The sequence below is a fragment of the Grus americana genome, chromosome 2, assembly GCF_028858705.1.
Source record: "Grus americana isolate bGruAme1 chromosome 2, bGruAme1.mat, whole genome shotgun sequence".
Taxonomy (NCBI): domain Eukaryota; kingdom Metazoa; phylum Chordata; class Aves; order Gruiformes; family Gruidae; genus Grus; species Grus americana.
Genome location: NC_072853.1, coordinates 130351444 through 130375288, shown reverse-complemented (window position 1 = coordinate 130375288; position 23845 = coordinate 130351444). Strand labels below are relative to the sequence as shown.

The following is a 23845-nucleotide window of genomic DNA, read 5'->3' as shown; positions in this document are numbered from 1 at the left end:
TTGTAGCACAGAAACATTGAATAGGCCATTTTTACCTCTATGGGAAATCAATTACAATATTGAAATACCTCCAACAAAAAACCAAAGAAACCAGGAACTCAAAGTTACTTACCTTAGATTCTTTCTTTTTTGCTTTCTGGGGCAAAGAAGGTCTCTGAAGAAATACAATTTGCTTTGTAGATAAATTCCCCTCCCTGAAAAGAAACAAATGCACACTCCTGAGAATGAATTCAATTCACATCCAGCATCATTCAAAGCGAAAATCCATCTCAGTTATTTATTTCCGCAGGTCAAAGAAGAACAAAATGAAGAATGACCTCAACACTGCCTGTCCCCAGTGGCTTTGAGCAGCCTGGTATTTTGGGGGGAAACAAGAGCAACTGTTCAGTCTGACAGAGCCTGTCAGCCTGCGACGGACTTTTGCTGAGTATATCAGCATTAGCGTGTAAACACAAAATAAATTGTTTGGAACAAAAAGCAAGACACCCAAGCACCCCGGTGCCTGTGTGTAGCAGTGTTTCAGCAATATGGGGGTGCTCCCTCCTGGGGCACTGATCCCTGCAGGGCTGCAGCATGACAGGAGGCATAAACAGATGCCACCAGCAGTTAGATTGGTGGGGGCCCTTCTGCACCGTCAACCTGATCTGTAATACTGAAGTTATAAATGGGATACAGAAAGCTAGAAGAGAAAGAAAATCATATTTACCTTTAAGAGACAGGGCTTACAAATCATAATTATGATTTTCCATTTGTTCCTATATTTAAACATATATGAAAAACTTAAATACCGTTTTTCCTCCAGCACAGATGGCCTTTACTTTTTAGGCTTTTATGCGTAGGAGTAGTCTTCATCTAGATCTCATAAAGAACTGGGCATATTTTTATTCTTTTAAGATAAAAAATCATGACTGGTTTTATTGGTGTATATATATATTCCTCACCAGTGAAAATCCAGAATGCACCATCTTCATGATTAACAAGTAGGATGATTATTTTTCACCACAGTTATGAAAAGTGTTTTTAAATTACTTGCATTTGTATTTAAAAACTCAGAATTTTAGTAATAGCAAAGTGGGCTGCAGAATGACTATATAGGCAAACAAAGCTACCAGAGCAATGATACACCAATCTCACACGGTTCTGCTCAGCTAGACAGTGTATACCAGCAGCATTAGACAGACATCGATTAAGAATCAAGTTACTTTTCTTCATATGGGCAGCATCTCACTCCAAATGTTATCACAGCGTTTGCCCTTCCTCCAAGAGGAGTTACTGGGACATTCAGAGCAGGAGTTTTACAATCAAGGAGTTTACAGAGAGGCAGACACAATACCCAGAAAATTCACGCGGAAGCCACATTGCCAACTTGCAGCATTTGCCTGCAAACACGTGCTTCCTGCCTCAGGTGGCTTGCGATGCTCAGAAAACCCAGAGAACAGCTGTGGCAGCAGGGCTTGCAAGGGCAGCTACCGCCCACGTGCAAGGAAATCCATGCTAACTGCACAGAGAGTTGCTTCTTCAGACAGCGACTTCCCTGGCCAAAAGGCAGCGCCCATCCCCTCCCTACCTGTTTGTCTTCACAATCGGAGTAGGAAGCACGCATGTCAGCTGCCAGCCGTACATGGCAAGGGAATTCAGCAGCGGAACGTAATCTGTCTGCACTTCCACTCCCTAGGAAAGAAAGATCAACAGTTAGCATTGTCACTTGGATAGCGACACTCAGTTTGACACCAAAAAAAAAAAAAACACCCAAGGAAAAATACACATGTGGGTTTTCTGGGAGGGAGAAAGGGGGTTTGTACTGAAGTGGGTTGTTTTGTATGTTCAGCTAGGCAGGAAGGAAAGCATTTTAAAACAGGAGACACAGGACCGATCGCCCGTACATCCCAAACTGTTAAATGAGTTTGTTTAAAATGGTAAACATCTGTGATCTTGTTTTTACACTGCCTGAGTCATTCATCTAGCTTTAGATGATTCCAGATCTGAATAGGACAAATTAATTGTATTTTATCAATTATCATCTCCCAAGCAAAAAGATATTCAAATAGTTAAAAAATGACATTGCTTTGTTTGGATTCTGCTCTTGTCTAGGCTGGAGTAAATCCTGAGGACCTGAACTGAAATCAGTTGGGTTACTCTGTCGTGATGGATCAGAAGCAAAATAGCCAACAACAAAAATAATATATAAGTACAGGTCTATTCCTTTTATCACCCACAAATACGCATTGCTTCCTTGTTATTTTGAATCAGGAAATCTGTGGGCGAGACCAAAAATGTTGCTTTTCAGTGAAGTCTGGCTCCAGCCGCAGATCTACCCAGCAGAGCCTTGCTAATTCTCTTTCTACGAAATGACAGACCCTGTAATTCCTGCAGAAAGAACCACTGGTGGTTTCAACAAAGATTGCTCCAGTGAGGTGTCTAATTGCCAAGACTTCCAGTAACTTAACATATAGATGCAAGAGCATGTTTACTGGTTTTTAATTTTAATAAACACAAAGCAGGCAAATGGTAACTACTAGTCTCTAAAAATATAGCTATATTCCTTTGGAATAACAATTATATTTGTCAAAAAGCTCAGGCACGTACACTGGTTTCAAGTGCATGCGAGGAGTTTGAACTGCCAATTCTCAACACTGGGATAAGGCACAATAGTTTTGCAGCTCCAAAAAATCCATTTGTTCCGTAGTAATAAAATAGCCATTTGATCAGAACTAATCCAAATCCTGCTGTAGTTATTTCAAGGTATTTTAGTGAATTCCAATCTCAGCTATTCCTTTCTTCTAACAAACATAATATAGGTCACTTGATAACTTCATAACTGAATGACTGCCTGACTACACCTATTAAAAACCTGATCATGACTACAAATGCAAGTAGCCAAAGAAGCTGCACCACTCCTGCTTAAAAAGGAGAACAAAAACTCTACCCCAGAAAGTGCGTGCAAGAGAACACTCTACTAATGAAACTCCTGATTTCTGTAGAGAGGCTTGCAGGGACTCACAGAGGTACAGCTACTTCACAACATCACCATGTATAGACCAGAATTGCTGATTCCAGGAGAGGAAACAGATGCCCTGCGTGAGGGGAGCAATACCAAGTGGCCTCTGAAGCGTTCATACAGCTGTGACTGTGTCAGATTTAGTCACCTCAAGCTCCCATTTGCCTCTTTGCCCTTCCCGCTCCTTATACCTACTGTAAGATGGATATTTCCGCCCTCTTTCCAGTTTTTAAAATAAAGTGTCCAAGAGTAATGCAAACACAATGATGCATCTAGATGCCCTTAAGAGCTACTGTCTCAGGAAAACAGAATAATAACACACTGAGATTTATGAGATTGGTCAACAATGCCTTCCAAATATAAAGATGAAAATATGCAATGTGAGCATGGAGAATAAGGCCAGAGCATCTGCAATTGCAAGCCTGCCTGGGAGTCGAAAGACATGTAAAAGGATCTGACCAAAACATTCCCTCCATCAAACAGCGTTTGTAGAGAAAAAAAACAGAGGGAGCTCACTCATTTAGAAGGTGGAAGACTAGCAGGTCAGGAAAGACCGGCACAGCAGACCTTGTTTGTGCCCCAAGCAACATCTTATGTTGCAAAGAGGATTTCTATTTTGAATACATTGCCTAAGGTTGGTGATTAGCAAGGAGAAACTTCTCCTTGCATCAGGATGTGCAACAAACGTCAAAAATCAGAGGGAGATTACGGCAATGAGGAAGGACATCAATACCTCGCAGAGCTCATTTGGCTGCTGCAGAAGCCAAATTGTTTCAGGGATGTGCCGTCACTCCTGCCACAGCCCACTGTCCCTGCAGGCTCTGAGTGGTGAGACAAGGCTGGCTTTGGACCTGTCTGACTTGTCAGGATTAAACATCATCTGCAGCAGATGATGTTGTATTTCACAGTCCCAATGGTGCAGAAAGGAAAAGAGCAGGTAAGCACATTCACAAGTGTAAAGTTATCAGAAAATAAATTTAAGATTACATAAAAATCAATTAGGCTTAAAGAATTATTTTTTTTAAAAAATCTGGAAATGTAACAAAACTCTGTTGAAAGTGTGCTGCACAATGTTACAAAAAGGTGACCTCTTATTTTTCATATGTGCTGGTACTCGACACCACAATCTGTGTGTTCGGCTGTTTGGAGGAAGAAAGCGTATACATTATGCAGAGATGCACACCTCCTCCAAGCTCCACATGCTCTTTAACAAGCTCTCTCCGACGCTGCACGATGCTTTGCTGGAGTCAGACACCGCACCTCTTCCCCCAGGTCCCTGGGGGAATAAACTACTCCTAATAATTGCCTGCATTTGAAGATGATAGACAAGAGAAAGGAGTCACTCCTGAATAAACAGGTGTAATTCGTATGGGCTTCACGCTCCTTACTTGCAAATACAGATAATTGAAGCTTTCTTTAAGACCACCAGAAATGGCTTCTCCCTCCCCCTCCTGAATTATCAGTTGTAATCCTATCCCACGACTGGAATTTGTGTGCCAGCAGGAGTCACGGTTATACAGACCTTTAATTGGTGTCATATTAAATGCTTTCCAAAGCAAAAATGCTTCCAAACAAACAATACACTGGGGGCCACGTGCAGAGAAAAAGACTCATCTTGTATTCGTTTTATATTTAAGACAATAATTAAAATTATTTTATCTACTATTGAGACAATGGAAATAAAATTTCAAACATACAGTTTCATAAGATGAAATTACAACGCTCTGTCTAGCTAACAAATATTGGATTTGAACAGCAGCAGAAGTAGAAAGTACGTGCCAGAGCTCTACTGAAAAAGAAGTGTTCAAATAATGCGTCTCAAACTGGGAGACATTTCATTCAGTGAAAGGGTGGAAAATTTTAATTAACTTGCTTCCCACTCTCCTGTGGATGATAAGTAATCTCTGATCACACCTTGAGTGTCAAGAAGCCAGAGCATATTGAGCTAGGTTTTTCCCTTGACTTGCATCACATGAAAAGAATTCATTTTATTTATAGTTGTACTGTTTGTTTTCAGCATTTTCTCCTTTCACAGTTGCTTCTGCTCATTAGGAAAAAAAAAAAGATTAAAAAATGATAATGATAATATCTAGGGCAAGCCACACAAACAACTGCATTAACAATTTTTCTTTTCTTTTTCCCCCCTACTGCGGCAATTTTAACCACAGCAAGATAATAAACAAAACTACTAAGCTCTTGTGAGACAGAAAGAAGTTCTTTAGAAATCATTCTTTCCTGGGTTAAGTGAATGTGATTTAGTTACAAGGCAGCTATGGATTGTCACTATTTAATATTTTTTTCCAACATGGATTAAAGAGTGGAAGATTGAAAATCCCATAAAATAAATCTTAATAAAACCTTTATCGGCAAATCCTAACAGACTGCGTACTAAGATCTACAGACAGATGGCAAAGAGGATGTGAAGTAAAAAACACGAGTCACTTTGAAAGTGTAACCTACTGTTTGGGGGGGAAAAACAGGCAATGCATTCAAAGCCAGCTCCTCACAAAAAAACTAAGAGGGGAGAGCCCATGAGGGCAGCAACATGCCCCCCCCAGCCAGGGCTGCTTACCAGTCCCCACCACTGCCAAAGCCAGAGCTTTCTCCTAGGGCACTGAAGGGAGGAAGAGGAAGTGGTGAAGGCAGGACTTGCACCTTAGTAGAAAAGAGGGAATATAAAATGAGAGAAATTGAATATATGGGCTGCCTGAGAATGACCTGGTAAAAGCGTGCTGCAAATGTTTTATGTTTGCAGTAACACAGCCGACAAGGAGACTAAATCCAAGCTCTACATTTGTGAATTATTTGCCTTTTTCCTTTTCAGACTTCTTCCAAAAGGTAATTTCTGCTAATAAATATAACATTATTGCTCCATTACAAACACTTATTGGAAGCAAAAAAGAAGTTTCACAAGTGTTTCAGCAATAAAAGTTGGCCTGTGCTCCTCTAGTTTTGAGCTGCTCCTAAATTTCCACGTGTAATACACCACACCACCTCACCAGCAGACATTTGCAACACATCCATTAGCTGTATAGCAGAGGGCTGTGGGACACCTCCTGCACCCACAGAAACCATCAGTGGCTTTTGGAAGCAGATGGGTCACTGATCAACACAGACCAGCTGCCAAATTGGGACCTTAGTGGAAAGTTAATAGAAAAAACCCTAATAAATAAATCCACAGGTAGGCTTTTTGCTCATTATTCTGGGCATATGTAATTTAGACTTATTTATGATTACTTAATATATGTGAATTCATGCACTGTGAAATATTTGAGACTATAATAAGGCTGTAACACTATACGGGGTAGCATCCCGTTAAGACAATTTTTCTGTGATTCAGATGTATCCAGTCACAATTTCAATATGCACATCGGCTGCCGCATGGCATTCACATCTGTCGAACAAAATTTGGCTGTTGCAAAAAGGCTTTGAGCACCTCTCCACCATTACAGAACTAATAATCTGTTTCCATGTGAGAAATGCAACTGAAGCACAGACCCTCTACTGCCACCAGTGTTCAGGCAGCAGGAGAGCAAACGTTGGCACTGCCCTTCACTTACGTGCAGGTTACATAGGCGATTTATGGGGTCCCAGCACCTGCTTCCCGTGCCCCTCAAAATGCTGAGGTGGCTCCCAAACCTGCCTCGCAGCAGCACTGGGTCAAAGAGGTGCATTAGCCAGGGCACTACTGCCTGCTAAACGTGAGCTGCTGGGGTAAAGAAACGTGACTTGTGCCCTGTGTGGTTTTTTAAAAAGTATAAAAGAGGACTGAAATCCTTCTTCTCAGCTTGTTCTTAAGTAGAAAGTTCAGATGATCTGGTATGCTCACTTTTTCCTGAAAGATTTTACAAGTGAGCAGAGAACTAAATCTTATCTCTGATCTTGTTACAAACCTAAGCACACCATGACAGATACAAAGTGATTTTTTTAAATTCAGACTGTTTTAAATTCTATGCTGTTTAGTTCAAGTACCCTTTACTCATGTGGAAGAAATGTTTGCTTTGTTAGACTTTCAATACTGCCGGTGCCGCAAAAAAGTATCAGGAAAGTTCCAGGTTCGTACTGCTAGATTTTATTAGTAAATTTACCAACAAAACCAAAGAAAGATTAGCCTGTGCATTTTAATCCTATATAGAGCACATGTCTACCGAGTTCAGCAGAGAAATATATATGTATATATGCTGCTTTCATATTTTACATAAAAGAGGAAAAAAACCTATAAAAATCTGTCGAAGAGGCTCCTGAAGGTGGTTTTTTGTTTTCTTTTTTTCAGATTTTCTTAAAAAGCAACAAGGGGCAAAATGCTGAAATATTATGCCCAGACAACATATATGTCCTTTGGGTGGTAAAGAGGTTCACTCACAGAACTGCATTTCACGCCCATCGCCATCAGCTCCTTTGCTGACCTGGTCATGCCTTTGTCCCATGGCTAGAGACAGCAGAACGTAGCTTAACTGACATATGACCTAAATCAGATTTACAGACAAATCAAATCCTCATTTCCAGGGAATTTGTTTCAAGGCTTACATTAAGGCAACTTGCAACCTAGGCTCAGCAGAGATAATTTTTTAAATCTTTTGATATGTCGTACTTTAAAAGGTTTACCATGTCTACAGCAGACACTGACCTCATTCAATTCTGCCAGGGAAATGGCAACGTTATGATGTATTTGAGATTTTAATTTATGTCAGTACGCCAAAGATATGGTATAGCAGAAAATAAAAAAAGTGATGAATCACCAGCTGAAGATTTTCAATGAGAAAATACCTGTAAATTAAGGACAATATTTTCAAAATGAACAAGGCTTCAGAAACAGAACAATGCAGAAATCTAAAATAAATGTTATAGTACTCAATTGTAAAGACAGTATTAGCTATTTTGTCTTGGGTAACGGGGAAGAGAAGGTGACAGATTAGAGTTGGGGAGAGGGAAATCACGCAGGCTCTGATTAATCAGACCTGTCTACCCACATTTGCCTACACAAGCAGAATTAAAACCATCAAACAAGTTTTAGTGCTAGATCTCAGAGGCTGCGGTGGAAATAATATGCCCTGACATTTTTAGAGTTAAAGTGATAAGGATGAGAGCAGCATTTTGTCATTAGAAGTCCTGTGGTCATTTGCAGAGAATGCCCTGGCTCTACTTTGAGAAGAAAGAGTTAAATTACTCAGAGCTATTACATCCTGTCTGCTGCTTGGCAGGACCGCATACTGTGACAGCTTCGAGCTTTACATCCTCTACAAACTGACATTTTACACACATACCGAGTGCATCACACTGTTCAGCTTGTTTTCTCTATTAGCCTTAGCAATTAAAAAGGCATCACTTTCTCTGCTAAGAGGTGTGCCAACCCCTCTTTTTTGCCTTTATGGTTAAACAGCAGAACTTTACCTTTTCATTTAGAAAGGTTCTCTTTTCATTACTAAGGGCATCGATACATGCTACAGGGCTTTCTTATAAAAACAGCTTTCTTTTGTTGTGGCTGGGATTCTTTTGTTCGTTTCTTCTTAATTAGGATACAACATAATAAATTTATATTCAGTTCAGACCACATCTGAACAAATCCATAGCTCAAATCCATAACTCATCCAGATCATCAAATCAGATACAAATTTAAAATAAGGAGCCATTGTACACATTTATGTCATGCTGCCCGTCAGCGCTTCTTCCACTGCCTTGGTACAAATGAAAACAACAAATGGAAAAGGTTAATCTAGATCAGAGCTGAACATATATAAAAAAAAATAAGAAAGTCTACATTAATGAGTCATTCCACTGCTCCATAATTATCTCTGTGATAAATACACTTTGAAGTACTCATAACAGAAACAAAGCCTTTACTGGCTTTCAGACATTTGTCACTACTGAACTCTGCCTCCTGCCCCCTACATCCCCCATTTTACAGTCCCTTCCTCTGCCACTGCATTACTCCATGTTTATGGTAAATAAAAGTGAATTCCAACAGGGTTTAACAGAGAGGCGACTTGGTCTTTTGGGTATGACGCTGAGCAAGTGCACACAGATCCCCCGGCTTCCAATCTGTCTGTCATTCGTTTGATGACTTTACCTACCTATGCCTATTCTGTCTCAGAAAGCATGAGGCGTGAAATATCCAGGCAGTTATTTAAATGTCAGGAGGAGAAAAAAAGGCGGTCAGCTCTGCTCTTCCTCTAAATGGGTAATATCTTTGCAAGAGTTCCCCAATGCCTCGACCTCCTTCCTTCAGCAGGCTTTTTCTTCCCCATATTCTTCCACTTTCAGGTTGGTGGGTAACACATTCATAATGTCCCCAAAGGAGGGGCGGTTGATCTCAGAAGAGCAAAATTGCCAGGGAACACCCAGCATCCAAATTTTAAATTATAGCAGAGAATAATCTGATCATACCGACAAACTGTGTATAAGCTCAGTCAGTTTATGAAATTGCACATGCCAAATCTTGTGTCTGGAACAAGAGACTCTCCATGTTAGCCCTCACACAGACGTGGTGTGCAACAGTACAGCATCTCTTGACACACCAGATGGCACTGGGAGGTTGATTCCTTAATCTGTTGACCAGCTGTGTCTCCAGCATCAAATTGCTAGAATTGAAGGCAAATGATACCCCACCTACCAGGGCTCTAACGCTTCAAGGGGCCCTGCTAGAAGATACTCTTCTGCTGTGTCCTAGTGTTTTGGTCACCACTCTGCCATCACAGGATCCCCACTATCAGATGCTGTCCTTGTCATACAGCTTAAGACAAACTTTCTTGTGTCCACACAGAGCAAACTAAGACATCTGTAGGGGCTATTATGCAGTAACTTTGTTGCAATATCCTACTGAGACAGAGAACCTTTCACTAGTTGTCTAAGAGCCAAACTGGTTGAGACTGAGAAAACATTTAACTCAGAAAGCTGTCTCCAACGTGGCTGTAAGTGACAGCTAAGGAAGAGTGATATATATCAGGGCAAGCATGTAGGATACCTGCCCCAAATATTTTGTGGACTTCCTCTCGGCACGTCTGGTTTAGTTTCTTCTGAAAGGAATTCAGTTTGTGCAATATGAGACCACTCTGTGATGTGAGGCATATTAAGTGGGGAGGATCAGCGGGTTTGCTTCAAAAACGGACTCCTGATGCTTACGTAAACACAGAGATAAGTAAGGTAGAGGAAAAAACAACATTGCTTCCACCTGAACCCATCTAAACTTCTTGAAGCCACAGCATTCTCCAGAAAGGAGTTCCACAGATCTGCTGCCTGCTGCAGAAAGAATTACCTCAATTACCCCCTTTTTGTTTGCTTTGCACCTGGCCCCAACTAGTGCCATTTGACAGCCCTTAGTTCTTAGACTGGAAGAGACGGGAAACGGTCAATCCCTATTTACATGCCTCCCCTGATTTAGGAGACCTCTACCTATTCCATTCCCTGCAACTCTTCTCTTTTCCAGACTGAAAGGACACACCACGTAAAGTCTTCCTAACATGGAAGCTATCTGTATGATCATCCTCACTGCTCTTCTCCGAACATTTACAATACTAACAGAACCTTCTGAAATAAGGTGCTGTCAAACCATGGCTTACACATGTAGCATATGCTCGCTGTTTCACCCTCTATTCCTTTCCTAACAGTTTTTAACATATGGTTAACATTAATGCGTCTTAACATTTGCCTTCTTGATCAGCACTGACCTAATGCACTCATGGAACCATCTGTCATTATCCCAAAACCTGCTCCTGAGTGGCACACCACAATTTGACCCTAAAAATGAACAAGAACTTACAGACAAGTCCGTAATAACTGGAATAACATTAAATGTAATATAGGAATCGTTTGTTCAGATGCACATTAGCACAAGAAAAGCTGCCATTAACACATTATACTGTTCTTCCAGAAGCTTCTAGCCATTATCATATGGCCATTTCTTGCTACACTACGAAGTCATCATCTAATAACCAAACTCTTAATCCTAGTCTCCTGGAATTTTACACATTTAGTCTAGCATCTGTCCCATCTTCTTTTAATCCATCCTTTTGGCATCTGTGCGCCTTGCTTGTCTGTCTTAGGGTTTTACACCATTTACAATATATTCCAAGTGAAAAGACCAGGTATTGCCTCTATTTCTGGCAGACAAGTAATCAAATAAAACAAAAAAAACCCTTCTAAGAGTTATGCAACAGTATCTTCTTTCCCCCATGATCTTTTTGCTTCAAGTCACAAAGAATTTTAAGCCTAGCTTTTCAAATACCTGTCTGTATATCAAATTTGCTGTGGAAGATCGGTACTGACTGATCTGATCTAAATAGTGTTTCTACTGACCTGAGCGTGTACTTGGATCAGTAAAAAGCCAATCTATGACACACATGGTTTGTTTATAGGGACCTATCCAGAATATACAGTTCTTTCAGCATAAGAAGGAGGTCAGACAGAAACAAATGCAGCTGTCTGTGCATTCCAACTGCACCTAAGCCTACCTAAAGGGTCGCCTCCTTTAGAACTGTGATGCTACAGTGACTTGTGTGATCATGTTGCCCTGACAACCAATGGAGATCCTCTTTACAGTTAATCTAGCAGACAGATGCATTTTTGGGACAGATAGCCCTTAGTTTCATTGCTCACCATCACTCATATTTCCTACCCCCTCAATAAAGCATGGAGATTATAAAAAACAAAAGTGCATTGTACAAACCTAGAGTGTGCTTAACTGGCGTTACTGCTTTGTTGCATTCCTTTACCTCGGTTGCCTGTCTGGTACTGTGGAAGCACAGATCAGTACGTGAGAGGCTGCCTCACAGTCTTGAAGTGTTTTGATTTCCAAAAAGAAAAATCAAAGAAAAACTGCACACGTACCTTCAGGACAGTCCACTGCTCTACAACAATTGCATCATAGCCCTGAATGGGTTTACTGTCTTCAACTGCAACATCTTCAAAGAGAAATACTCCATCCATTGTCCCATGTAAAGAATCTGTAAAAACACAGGGTTACCTCTAAGTTTTATGGAAGACATTCCATGTGCAGTGAGGTATCTGAATTTATTAATAAATTCTTCCAAGGATGTTAATAAAAAAGTAAGCAGACCTTCCTCTGATACTCCAGCTTTATTAAATGAACGAGACTGATATCTCTAACAGTTTTTAAGAGCAATCTTACTCTCTAATAGCAAACATCACTGTCCACTGTTAGTACAGAGTTTGTCCTCATAAAACACAGGTCTCCTATTTTGAGCAGGCAAAATTAATTCAATCCTCAGTTCAGCAGTACTGCCCACCTACTTCAAGTTATACACGCACTTTGGGGGCTGTTAATAATTATTATAAGACCATGTATTATGTCAGCTTTTCAAGGGCTTTTGAAGGTACATTGATACTAATGACTATACCCATTCATTCACACAAGTCAGAACCCTACATATGGATCAGCTGTTGCAGTGATCTACATGGACTAAGGATGATCTGGCATATCTAAACAGTGTGAAAGAAAAGATACATTCATAACTATTTAATCAATTTATGAAGGCATTTTGACCATCTGGTTCAGTGGCTCTCTATTCTCATTTGCATTCCCAGCACAGTTTTTCAGACAACACATACTATTATAGTTACTTGAGCAGCACTTTTTCCTTCAACTTAGCTGTATACTCCGTAATCAGCAATCACTCCCATATGCAAGAACTTAAGTTTTGTCAGCTCCGTGACAGAACAGAAACAGAATAACTGAAAGAAAGACTTACCTTTCCTGGCTAAAATAAGGTAAATGATGAAGCAATAGAATTATATTTAGAAAAACTGTAAATAAGCAGTACTGTACTCTTTATGAACACAGAAAATTCCTCCTACATTGTCATAAAGCATGTTTTTCAGCCTTTCTAGTTTAAATAATACATTTACCTTGTATGACTGATTATAAAGACCTTGCTTATCCCCTCCTTAAGTGTTGTATTTTGCATGATAGTTTCTTTACAATTTTAAGGAAACTACATTCCTTGCACTGGTATGAGACGTGTTTTTGAAATGCAACCACACATGCCAAACCGACAGATTCCTGAACAGACAGGAGAGTCTTCTGGATAAAGCTGCTTAGCTCTTTCATCAGGTTCTTCTGCTTTCCCTGGTGGATGTTGTGAGGTCAAGAAATGCCAGTGGGAATGTATTGCTGCCTCTAAGGGAAAACATGTACCAAACTCAGAACCAATTTTCACAAAGGAGGTGGTGAAGAGGATTAAGAGGCTTCCTACCTTTTGCAGACACAATCTCAGTCAACATCTTCCAAAGTCATTACATGATCTAAATTAAATTTATTATCTGGAAATAATAAATTTAACAAACCAGCCTCCTACAGTTGGAGGTTTATGTCTACAAACACACTCTAGCCAGACTGTTGTTGCAGGTGTCAAGCATTTGCACACCCCTTTGCTTCTACTTGCATGGTCCACTACTCTCTTGCTGCAGTTTCAATCAAGTCATTAAGTTGTAAGTGAGCAGATGCAAAACTTGTATCTGAACTACAACAGGATTTTTTAAGTTTGTTTTTTTCATTTGGTTGTGAAGGAAAAAAGTTGTAAACCACTTACTAGGGACTCTCCTTGGGATTCTGTTGGGAGATTCAAAGAAGTAAAAAAAAATACACTGTGTACGTTCACAGTGACTGTCTCCCCAGGCAGGTTTCCTGTAACTCCGTTTAGAATAAATAGGGATGAAGACTCCTTACCACTACAGTGAGCCAGTATTATACATTGATCCAAGGAGGACGAACTGGACTACAAAGCTATAACTCCTGCCATCTAGATGAATTTTTCATTGAAGCGAGGAGAACTGGCATTTTTGTTGTGAAGTAACAGGCCAGATCACTAAGTAGCTGGTTTGCAGGTTAAAGAATGTAGGGAGAACAAGCTTGCCACATACAAATAGGTACAAGAGTTAATTATCTTATTTCATTCAGAAATGGCACTTTGTTAGACCCTACATTTCAAAGTGGGAACCAACTCGACTTCTGTGCAATGTATCACGTCCCAACACCCATACCCATGCCCAAATCCATTTTAGGATGCATAACGTACAAATAACCCTTTAATTTTCCAAAGCTGGGATGACAGGACAGCACCTAAGGCTGAAATCAGAAACCCATAGATCCCTACTAGACACAGACACCCAGGTCTTGCCAGGAAGCTTTATACAGCACTGGTGTACTGTACTCCTGTATTGTGAATTCTCTTAACAAAATTCAATGTCGCACTGTTGGCACAACTGCAGCTTGAGCTCGCCCCACGCATTTGCCAGCTAATTAATAAGCGATCAAAACACAATCAGCATGCGTGTGTTTACACTCACTCTTAAATCATCCTTTATGTTTCACTCTGCCGCGCATTCCACTCATGCAGTTCACAGCTTCCACATATGTGAACATTATGGCACATACATAATATTTTAGAAACTAATAGCTGAGCTCATGAGACCCTACAGGCAGTAGATAAACTTGACTGCACTTCCTTGTTGGATGTACAATGATTACTGTTGAATGCTGCATCCAGTCAATCCTAAGAGCCATTAATTTTTTGGCCTGGAAAGAAACCTATAGAAAATGAGAAAACTGGAAGGGGAAAAACAATGAGGGAGAGGCAGCTGTTGCATACTAGTGCTCAACAGAGTGATGCTGGTGAAAAACTCTGTAAGAGAAACCAATTGATGGCACTAAGATTTTTCCCCCTTAACCATAACTCAGTCTCCTCTCTACCTGTCATGCCACAACGTTTAACTTTCACGTCATGAATGCATGTCTGCCAATTCTCACACCGTGGCTGTACATAATCCCTTTTACAGGTCATATACTGCTCTTCCAGAAGAAAGGGGGAGATAAAAGAAAGAATAATTGGATTATTAATTCCTTCACATGTGAAGCGTTTGGGATGCTGAAAATAATTGGGGGAAAGGAAAAAGCAGCAGAAAAAGAGCTAACAGGGTTGTATTTTGGAGAAAAGGCACACATGCTGTGCTGTCAGGATGAGCAGGATTTTCAGGGAAACTCTTACACAGAGGTGTGGAAGGGCAAGGCAATGGACAGACGCACCGAGTCTACCTGCAATACCTTTATCACACAGATGCTCTTGAGTCTGCAGCAACTTAAGTCTACAGTCACATGTTCTAGAGCTGGCGTACTAGGTGAGATTCACATAATCTAACATTAGGTATTTAGAATATAGAGGTCTACAGCTTAGTCATCCAAGGCTCTCTTCACAATTGATGGAGAGAAACAAGCATTGTTTCATTCAGGACCCAGTTTCATAGAATCATAGAATAATTCAGGTGGATGGGGACATCAGGAGGTCTCCAGTCCAATCTCCAAGTGCAGAACAGAGCTGTTGCAACTTGAAAATCTCCAAGGATGGAGACTGTACAACTTCCTGGGCAGCCTCTTCCAGAGCGTGACTGCTTTAATGATGAAAAAAAATTTCTTCATATCAAAATAGGACCTCTCTTGTTTCTATTTATGCACATTTTTTCTCATCCTCCTACCGTACACCTCAGTCAAGAGCCTGGATCCATCTTCTTGATAGTCTTCTCATAGGCACTGCCAGGCACTGTTAGGTCCCTCAAAACCCGTCCTTTCTCCAGGCTGAACCAACCCAGCTCCTTCAGTCTTTCCTCAGAGGACAACTGCTCCAGCCACTGACTATCTTGTTGGCCTCTGCTAAACTAGCTCCAGTTTATCAACATCTTCCTTGTTCCCTTTGGGGGAAAGCCCAGAAGTGAACATAGTATGTGCTCTAGATACAATCTAATGAGCATCAAGTAGAGGAGGATCATCACTGTCTTTTATCTACTGGCTATATTCTTGTCATTATAGTCTGGTATGCTGTTGCCTTCTCTACTGCCAGGGCGTGCTGTTGGCTTATCTCCACCTTGCTGCCTACTAACATCTCCCAGGACCTTTTCAACAGAACTGCTACCCAGCCACGCAGTCCCCAGCCTGGATGAGTGAAAAGGTCTCTCCCTTCCCAGAGGCGGGACATCTGTCCTCATGGAATTTCAAAAAGCTCCTGCTGGCACGTTCTTCCAGCCTGCCCAGGTCCCTCTGGATAGCAACCCAGTTCTGAAGCACATCAACTGCACCCCTGAGTATGGGATCATCTGCAAATTTGACAAAAGCAAGCCCCGTTGCCTCCTCTGCATCATTGATAAAGTTGTTAAACGCAACAGGTCCCAGGATAGATCTCTGTGGTACTCCACTTGTTACTCCAGGTAAAGTGTGATCAGTTAACCATGATCCTCTGAGCCTAGCCATGCAACCAGTTTTTTACCTGTCTGGTTATTCTCCCATGTAGGCAGCAGGGTCCTAACCTGGATAAAAAAAAACATTGTGGGAGCCACTGTCAAACTTCCTTGATAAATTCACCCAAAATAACATCTACTGCTTTCCCTTCATTCACAAATCTACTGACTTTATCACAGAAGACAATCAGTTTTATCAAGTCTCCAGAAATGTGTTCCAAGAAGAGTCACTCAGTGATTTGCCTGTGAAGTGTGGCTGACCCACCCTGTAGGTCCCTAAATTGTCCTTTTGGCCTTTTTTTAAAGATGGATGCAACCTTTGCCTTTCTTAAGTGTTGGAAATCTCCCCTGATTTCCATGACCTTTCAAAGATGACTAAGAGTGGCCTTGTTATGACATCACCCAGCTCTCCGAGCACCCTTGGATGCAGACCATTTGGTCTCAGGAACTCAAGCAATCCCTGTCTTGATCTTCATCCACTGCTGCTAGTCATGCACCTCTTTGAACCTTGCCTCTAAGCTCAGAGGCCTGGAAGACTGTGTCAGTGAAGACTAAGGCAAAGGATGCACTGAGTATCTCAGTCTTATCCAGGCCTGCTGTCACTAAATCACCCACTCCAATTTATCTGATCTCTTTTAGGTATCTGATGAGGATGAGGTGAATCACAACACAAATCCTACTGACTATATTGGTCTAGGCCTACGTCTCCATTGATTACAATGGCACTTTTGGGTGACAACTCATATGCAGACACCTGAAGGGCAGATGCCTGCATTTATTCAGTTGAATCTTACCTAACCTATCTTCAAAGATCAGTCATCTAAAGCTTTGGATGGTGAGATGGTCTTTCCAGTTTCCACTGTTTCTCATGCAAGGTATTTTGTGATTCTGATGCAGTTGCGTTCTCTTTTGGTAATCTCTTGTTTAACAAGATTTAGCTCCTGGAACTTAGACTACATTAAAACGGTCTTTAGTAATTTCATACATTAGTTCATTTGCAATAGGGCAGTAAGGAATGCCAATAAAACAAATAATTTTGACTTTGCTGTTTGTGGTATCACTTCCCAATCTCTACTCTTGAATTGACATAACTTCACTCTTTCTTAAAGAAAAGGCTCTGAACATAAAGGTTACAATCACTGTCCTTCCTCTGAAAATGTTCTATTACCCCTGCATTTTTTATTAAGGTATCCTACTGTGCACAAAAAGCTATTTTCACTGGGTTGTATAAATATTTGATGTAGCTCAGTTGACAAAAAGCTATTTTGATGTTCTTGTTTCTGATTTACCAGAAGTATATGGGAAAAGATTTCCTACTTTACCATGACAGCTTTCCAAGTGGGCAACAATTTTCCCCTTGTTGTCTTTGAACTACAAATCCTTCTTACCTAGGAAACTAACCTTTGGGCTGCTGCTGCTCTCAATGAGGAAAACTAGCTATCTGTGGCTTTGTGTGGCATGTGACCTGAATGTTGGCCTTTGCTTCATATTTATATTCCTCCTCCTGAATATTTTCACCTTCAGTACACACAGAGAAAAATAATTCTATATGGATGATAAAAATCCCAGCCACTTCAGTGGAAAAGGTGAATATAACTGGCCAAATGCGTCACTGATTCATCTCTGTCAGAGGCAGTACAAATATAACAATCAATCTGACTCTCTAAAAACCTGACTACTTTCCTCTTCCAAGCAACTCCCATTTTGTTTCATTTGCTTTAAGTACTCTCAAAGTTTTCTGATTGGCTGGCTGGCTTTTTCTAAGTTTGAAAGGCCCGAAACTCACAGACAGAATGGTAAATTCAAGAATGCCAAGCAGTTCAAAACAACCAAAGATGAGCAGGCTTGTGATTACTCTGTTAAGGCATAAAAATATAACCTTAGCTTTAACTCTTCCTCCTTCTCACTCTCATCTTCTCACACTACTAATTTGAGACTTGCTGTTATAGGAAATAAAGAGACCCCACCCGTTACGTCCTTTCCATTTGCACTGGTATTAATCTGTAGCTTGCTGCTACAATCTCCACTTCTGACTACAAGAGGGCAAGGGTGAAGTCCTATGATCACTTTAGGTCACTAGGCAGGATCAGTTTACACCTGGGACTCCAGGCAGAATTAGCAATGACATGAGTTGGATGAAAAACACCAGCAAGTTACTGAACTCCAAATTTAAATAACTTATTTTTAAACATAAGCACATTGAAGGACTGAGCAAGATGCTGTTTCTAACTTACTAGCAAAATCTGAATACATTTCATATATGGTATAACTCTGCGTGGTTTTCATATTGTAACTTGCAATTGTCTTATATTTCTGTTTATAATTATCTAATCAATAAGCAAAAAGAAACAATTGTTATCAGTGAACTTTAAAACTCTTTTAAAGACTAATTATTAAACTGTTGGCAGAAGGAAGAAACAGATTTGTAACTACTGACAATCTGGAAATCTTCACTTCATTGGGCATTCCAAGGACAAGGAGGGAAAAGAAGAAGAAAACAACTCTGCTTTTAAGTCTAATAAGCAAAATAATGAATTCATACTTTAAGCCAAAGAGAAAACCAGCCCCTAGAACAAAGAAATGTGATATAACCAATTAAAGAAAGTATGTTAGTATTACCTTAATTTGGAAGAGGAATAATCAGTGAATAAGGAGACTAGCTATGAAGAGCTGGGTAGGCTGCCATAAAAGACTAGAAAAAAGTAAGGAGCCGAGAAGTCCTCAGTCCCCTCGTTCTTCCCTCCTCCCTATCCTGGGTTGTTTCATACTGGTTGGTGTAGGAGTGAAAAAGCTGTTCCGTTTCTCTGCAGCACAGGAAAATTTTAGGATTTAAATCATAAACATATAACCGCAACTGATAGCAATTTACAGATGTCCTTAGCAAATGTTCTTCTAATAGCATGGGCATGTTCACAGTGTTTTAACATAACTGTTCTGATTAATACACTTGTGGAAACCTTAACTCTGAGCTTTTTGACTTCTAAACCTGTTCTTCCTGTAACTGTAAAATGCTAATAAAAATTATTCATCTTCAATCTCCAATCTAACTTAATCCTGAATCTGACCACTTTTATACAATTCATTGTTCTGTTTGCATAGAAACTTTACTGTCATCATTCAAGTCTCCTTTATCTATGTCCTCAGGCAGTTATCCAGCACTCCTCACTCTGGTATCCAAGCACATAAACTTCCCCCAGGCCTCTGTTATGTAAATGAACTCTAGAAGTTTAAATAACAGAAAAATGCTGTGTTTAAAGCATTTTAGAGAACACTGATAAGCAGTTATTATTAAAGAAAACACTGGGCCTGATAGAGCCAATTAGATTTGCCTCTATGAGTTGCAATTTATACACATAAAGTAAATGACCATTTGTTTTTAAGAAAGTTAACTAGCAATTACAAGGCTTTCCAGGAAGCTGTGTGAAAGCATTCCATCAGCTGAACTTTAGACCTTCCCTTTTTGCTACTTGCTTGCAAAATGAAAAATTAGGATTGCCTGTTAATTTCCTGATTGACTTTTACCAGAACTGACTCATATCACTGTGTTTTATGGTGGGTCTTGGAATTCTGACCAGCAGCAAAATGGGAAGAAGATGCTCTGGAAGGAGTTCCCCTGTAATTTTGAGGCACAAACCCACTAATTTTAGTAGCAGTGCCCAATCTACTGCTTACCACATTCCTTTTGAAGAATGCAAAACAAACCAAAATTAGGTGAAAGATTCAACCATAAGCACTTTAACCATGAAATATAATAGTCACATAAAATTTTCCAGTAAAATTAATCTGGCTGTAATTTGAACATTCTAATGTTCGAGTACTTCTCTTGGTTTGTTCTCGTGGTCACTCGGTCATGTCTCTCGGATCCCTACTATGCACCAAAATCTTTCTTTGTACAGCAGGCTTGTCTTCAGAGACACCATGGGGGCCAGGAATTTAATACAGACTGGCAACAGGATTAAGCTGGCTTCAGTGCCGCATTTTCACAACAAGCAAAAATCTGGGGTTTTTAATCTTCTCTTAAATTAAGACCAACATTTACCCATCACTCCTATGAGCACACTAACTAGGATGAAACAAACAGAGAAGACAATTTTGTAAAATACTATGCCATCAAGGCAGAAAGGGTCTCTGCAAGAACTGGGAGTACCTGATTACATGTTGGCTAGATGAAACTGGAGAGTCCTTACGCTGACCTGCAATCAGACCCAGATACAGTGTGTGGCCGGACAGCTACAAGGAAAGCCACTATCCATTTATGTCATCTGCTTTACAATCTTATTAGTTTAATTCATTTTACTTGGTACTGTTTATTAACTCTGTGTATTTCTGCAATTACAGGATTGTCTCTAGTATGTTTATAAAATACAATGCATGATCTGTTTTCCTTATTCAAATGCCAAAATATTTCCTGTGCTTTCATTCCATTTCACTGAAATAGGCTGATCTAAAACAAATCTGCCCCAAGCCTATATTAAAGCACCTCCCAAATGTCTTCTCTTCAAAGATAATGACCTCTATTAGAGGAGAAAGGAAAATAATCACAGCATAATGCCTTCTGTAATTTCCATACCATTTACCATTCCAAGGCTGAAGATGGCGTTTACCAATGAGCCTCCTTTCCTGAAGTGATCTGTCATGTGCTCCAGCCAATTTGCTTCTAAGCTGTTGACAGTCTGCCCATTCCTGGAGATCTTCATAGGGATAGTCACTGTATAATATTGGCTGCATCTTTGAGGGGTTTTTGGCTTGTTGAAGAGAGCGAAGATCTCTGCTTCTACCAAAAAGTAAAAAATGGAGTAATGCAACAACAGTATCATAATAGTTCAGTTAAAACAATGTATAACCCGCTTTTTGCCCTTGCCTAACACACTGTGCAACTGTAAAAAATACTCTGGGATGTGGTTATCTCCTTAATACATTTCTGCAGTGTCCAACACAGTAGGGTCCCAAAATCCATTTTGATTGCTGTTACAGTATTTGTTACTAATAATGGACTCACTGTTGATAATAAAACATTTAAAGACAATAATACCTGAGTATTAATGGACAACCCCCCTACTGGAGTTATTAGTGTAAACCAAGATAGGAAAACATGCTCCACAAACTGCTCTAAGTACTGTAGCAGTCACAAAATCACTAAAAATTAAGGCACAGAATACCTTGATTTTTCTACTGAATGAATTGTTAAAAGAGCTGTTCCACTGAGGACAGTTCAAATACAAAATCTTACTGCAACTTTAGGAGGAACGGCATTCTGTAGATCATGGCCATTAAACTAAAGTATTAAGTAACTTGGTTTTGATAATACAATGGTATGGAACCAGCAAGTACTAGTCTCATCTAAAGAAAATGCAATGAACCATTAATGTAGAGACTACACTAGCTGGTTCGTTGATTTACTCTGGGTGTGAGCCAAGGCGAGACATTAACACAACAGCAAATGACTTTTGAAAGTCAAATTGTGAAAGGTCTTACAAATGAGAACATTTTCTAGACTCTGCTCCATATCTCCTCTAGTATCATAGGAGCAGTTAACGTAGGCTTACCATTACAAAAAAGTCATTGTTAAGAGCAAAGCTGAGCTTTCACAGCCCTAGAATCGGAAGCAAGTTTAAGTGCAGATACATCTTCCAAATTCTCAGAAGGGTACATCCATCAATAAAATTACAAAAAAAAAAGAATTTTGGACGTTATTTTACTTATTAATAGACGTGGAAATGGATGGTAAAATTTTTATTGACTTCCAAATACCAAAAATTCTCCCAAAATAAATCAATATAAAAGGTAAAGACATTATATGAAATTCATTCATTCAATAAGCTCTTCTTGTTTCCAAGTTATTATATTCTAATCTCAAGTATTAAAGAAAAAGATGTCAAAGGAAATGTTAAGATTGCTCTCTAACAAACGCCACTGAGCAAGCAGTGTGTAAATTGAAAAAGATATTAGAAGGGAGATGCTCAGAGACAGGCTGGCAGCACTTGAAGAAGAGAGCAGGAAGCTGACGATATAACCAAACATGAAAAAGAGACCTAATAATCTCAGACATGAACCATGACTGAAATAAAGTAGAAAGGAATAAATAACTAACATGAATCCTCTTGCTGTTTGCCACTTGTTTGGAAAGAACAAAATTATGATAGTCCTAACTCAGAAGAGCATACACAGAAAACTGCTATGATCATTTTGATTCTGATCCCCAAAATAGACTCATGTTGGAAACGTCGATCTTTTTGGTGGGTATGAAAACATTGTATTAACAGTAGCAAATCATGGAACTGGAAAACCGTAGGGAGATGATAATCTGGATTTGACATTGGGCCGTTGACAACATGCATTTAAAATGTGTGGGAGTCTTTCAGTTGTTGACTTGGTTTGTCACCATTATTGACTGTATAGTGCACCAGTCCTCATCACTATTGACAACAGTTTTCACCAGCGAGTCGGACTGCTCAAGTATGGACAAAGACACCTTCAGTTTGGTTCTAGGTAACACAGCACTTTTGGACATACCATTGGAATATCTGTGCCTTGTTCACAGGCAAATCATTTTCAACACTGCTTTGAGGAGCTCTTTAATAAAAGGGAAAGTGAACAAGCACTACAAAATATTCAGGAAAAAAAATGAAGCATAAAAATAACACTTGAATAGTATAAAACCTAAAATAAAGAACAAAATTAAGATTCCACAAATAGTACGAAATATTACATTTTTTTCCTGAAGTTTTATGTAGGGAAGGAGTTTAAGAGTGGTAACTTCCTATGGAATAAGCAGGCTAACTGGAAAAAAAACCCCAACATCTGATGCTTTCTATCTTCGTGTTCCCAAGGAAGGATGGAGAACTGGTGCCAAAGACTGAAATACATTTTCCATGGGAGGAAAAGGGAGTGCTGTAACAACACAAATTCATTCAAGAGTAATAAAGAAATCAGCAACATTGTACAGGCAATAGATTTGGGAAAACCCTACTATAGGTGAACTGTCACATAAAACTGCTGTCTCAGACTTTCAGTTTTGGACAGTAGTTGAATAACTCACCAATTAAAAAGAACTGTATGAGAAATAAATAAAGCCAAAAAGCACTCAGAGAAAGACAGATAGATAAATAAGGAAACTAAAGGCATTTTAAAAATAAAATCTCTTATCTGGCACATCAGCAGCTATAATAAAATCCTATGGTGTTACAGACAGAAGTTGGGAAGATTGGGGGTCGTCAGCTTCACATTATGCAGAAATATTAAGAACATGGTTACTTGTAGCAAAAGATTTCCACTGTTCAGTATGGCGAAGAATAGCATCAAAAAGATGATTATAAACTTGCTTGGTTAACTCTCTCAAAGACAGTGTATATAAAAAGAGAAAGAACTGGTCTGATTAGACTTGGAGATAACTAATTTAGAACTATAAAACTAAGAGAGTTTTAATAATGTGCAAGATTCTAATGTAAATCAGAACAAATTTTTCAAATAATAGCTATGGTTTGACTAAATCTGGCTGCCCCCTTGTCCAACAAAAACTGAAGAAAGTATGGTGAAAGGTTACTAGAGTGTGATCCAAATCTCAAGGCAAAAATCTACACCAAAATACAACGGAAACCAAGACAATAG

The 23845-nt window shown here is 39.7% G+C and overlaps 1 protein-coding gene across 2 annotated transcripts in view; it reads right to left on the bottom strand.

Annotated features, from left to right (window-relative positions):
* Positions 1-23845, bottom strand: part of RFTN1 (raftlin, lipid raft linker 1) — a 100004-nt gene that overhangs the window by 5582 nt on the left and 70577 nt on the right. For both annotated transcript variants that reach the window (XM_054817637.1, XM_054817638.1), the window contains exons 6-9: positions 20808-21011; positions 11822-11937; positions 1568-1671; positions 113-194 (exon numbers count right to left, since the gene is read on the bottom strand). In XM_054817637.1, the coding sequence (XP_054673612.1) occupies positions 113-194; positions 1568-1671; positions 11822-11937; positions 20808-21011 (506 nt within the window). The remainder of the gene's footprint in view (positions 1-112; positions 195-1567; positions 1672-11821; positions 11938-20807; positions 21012-23845) is intronic.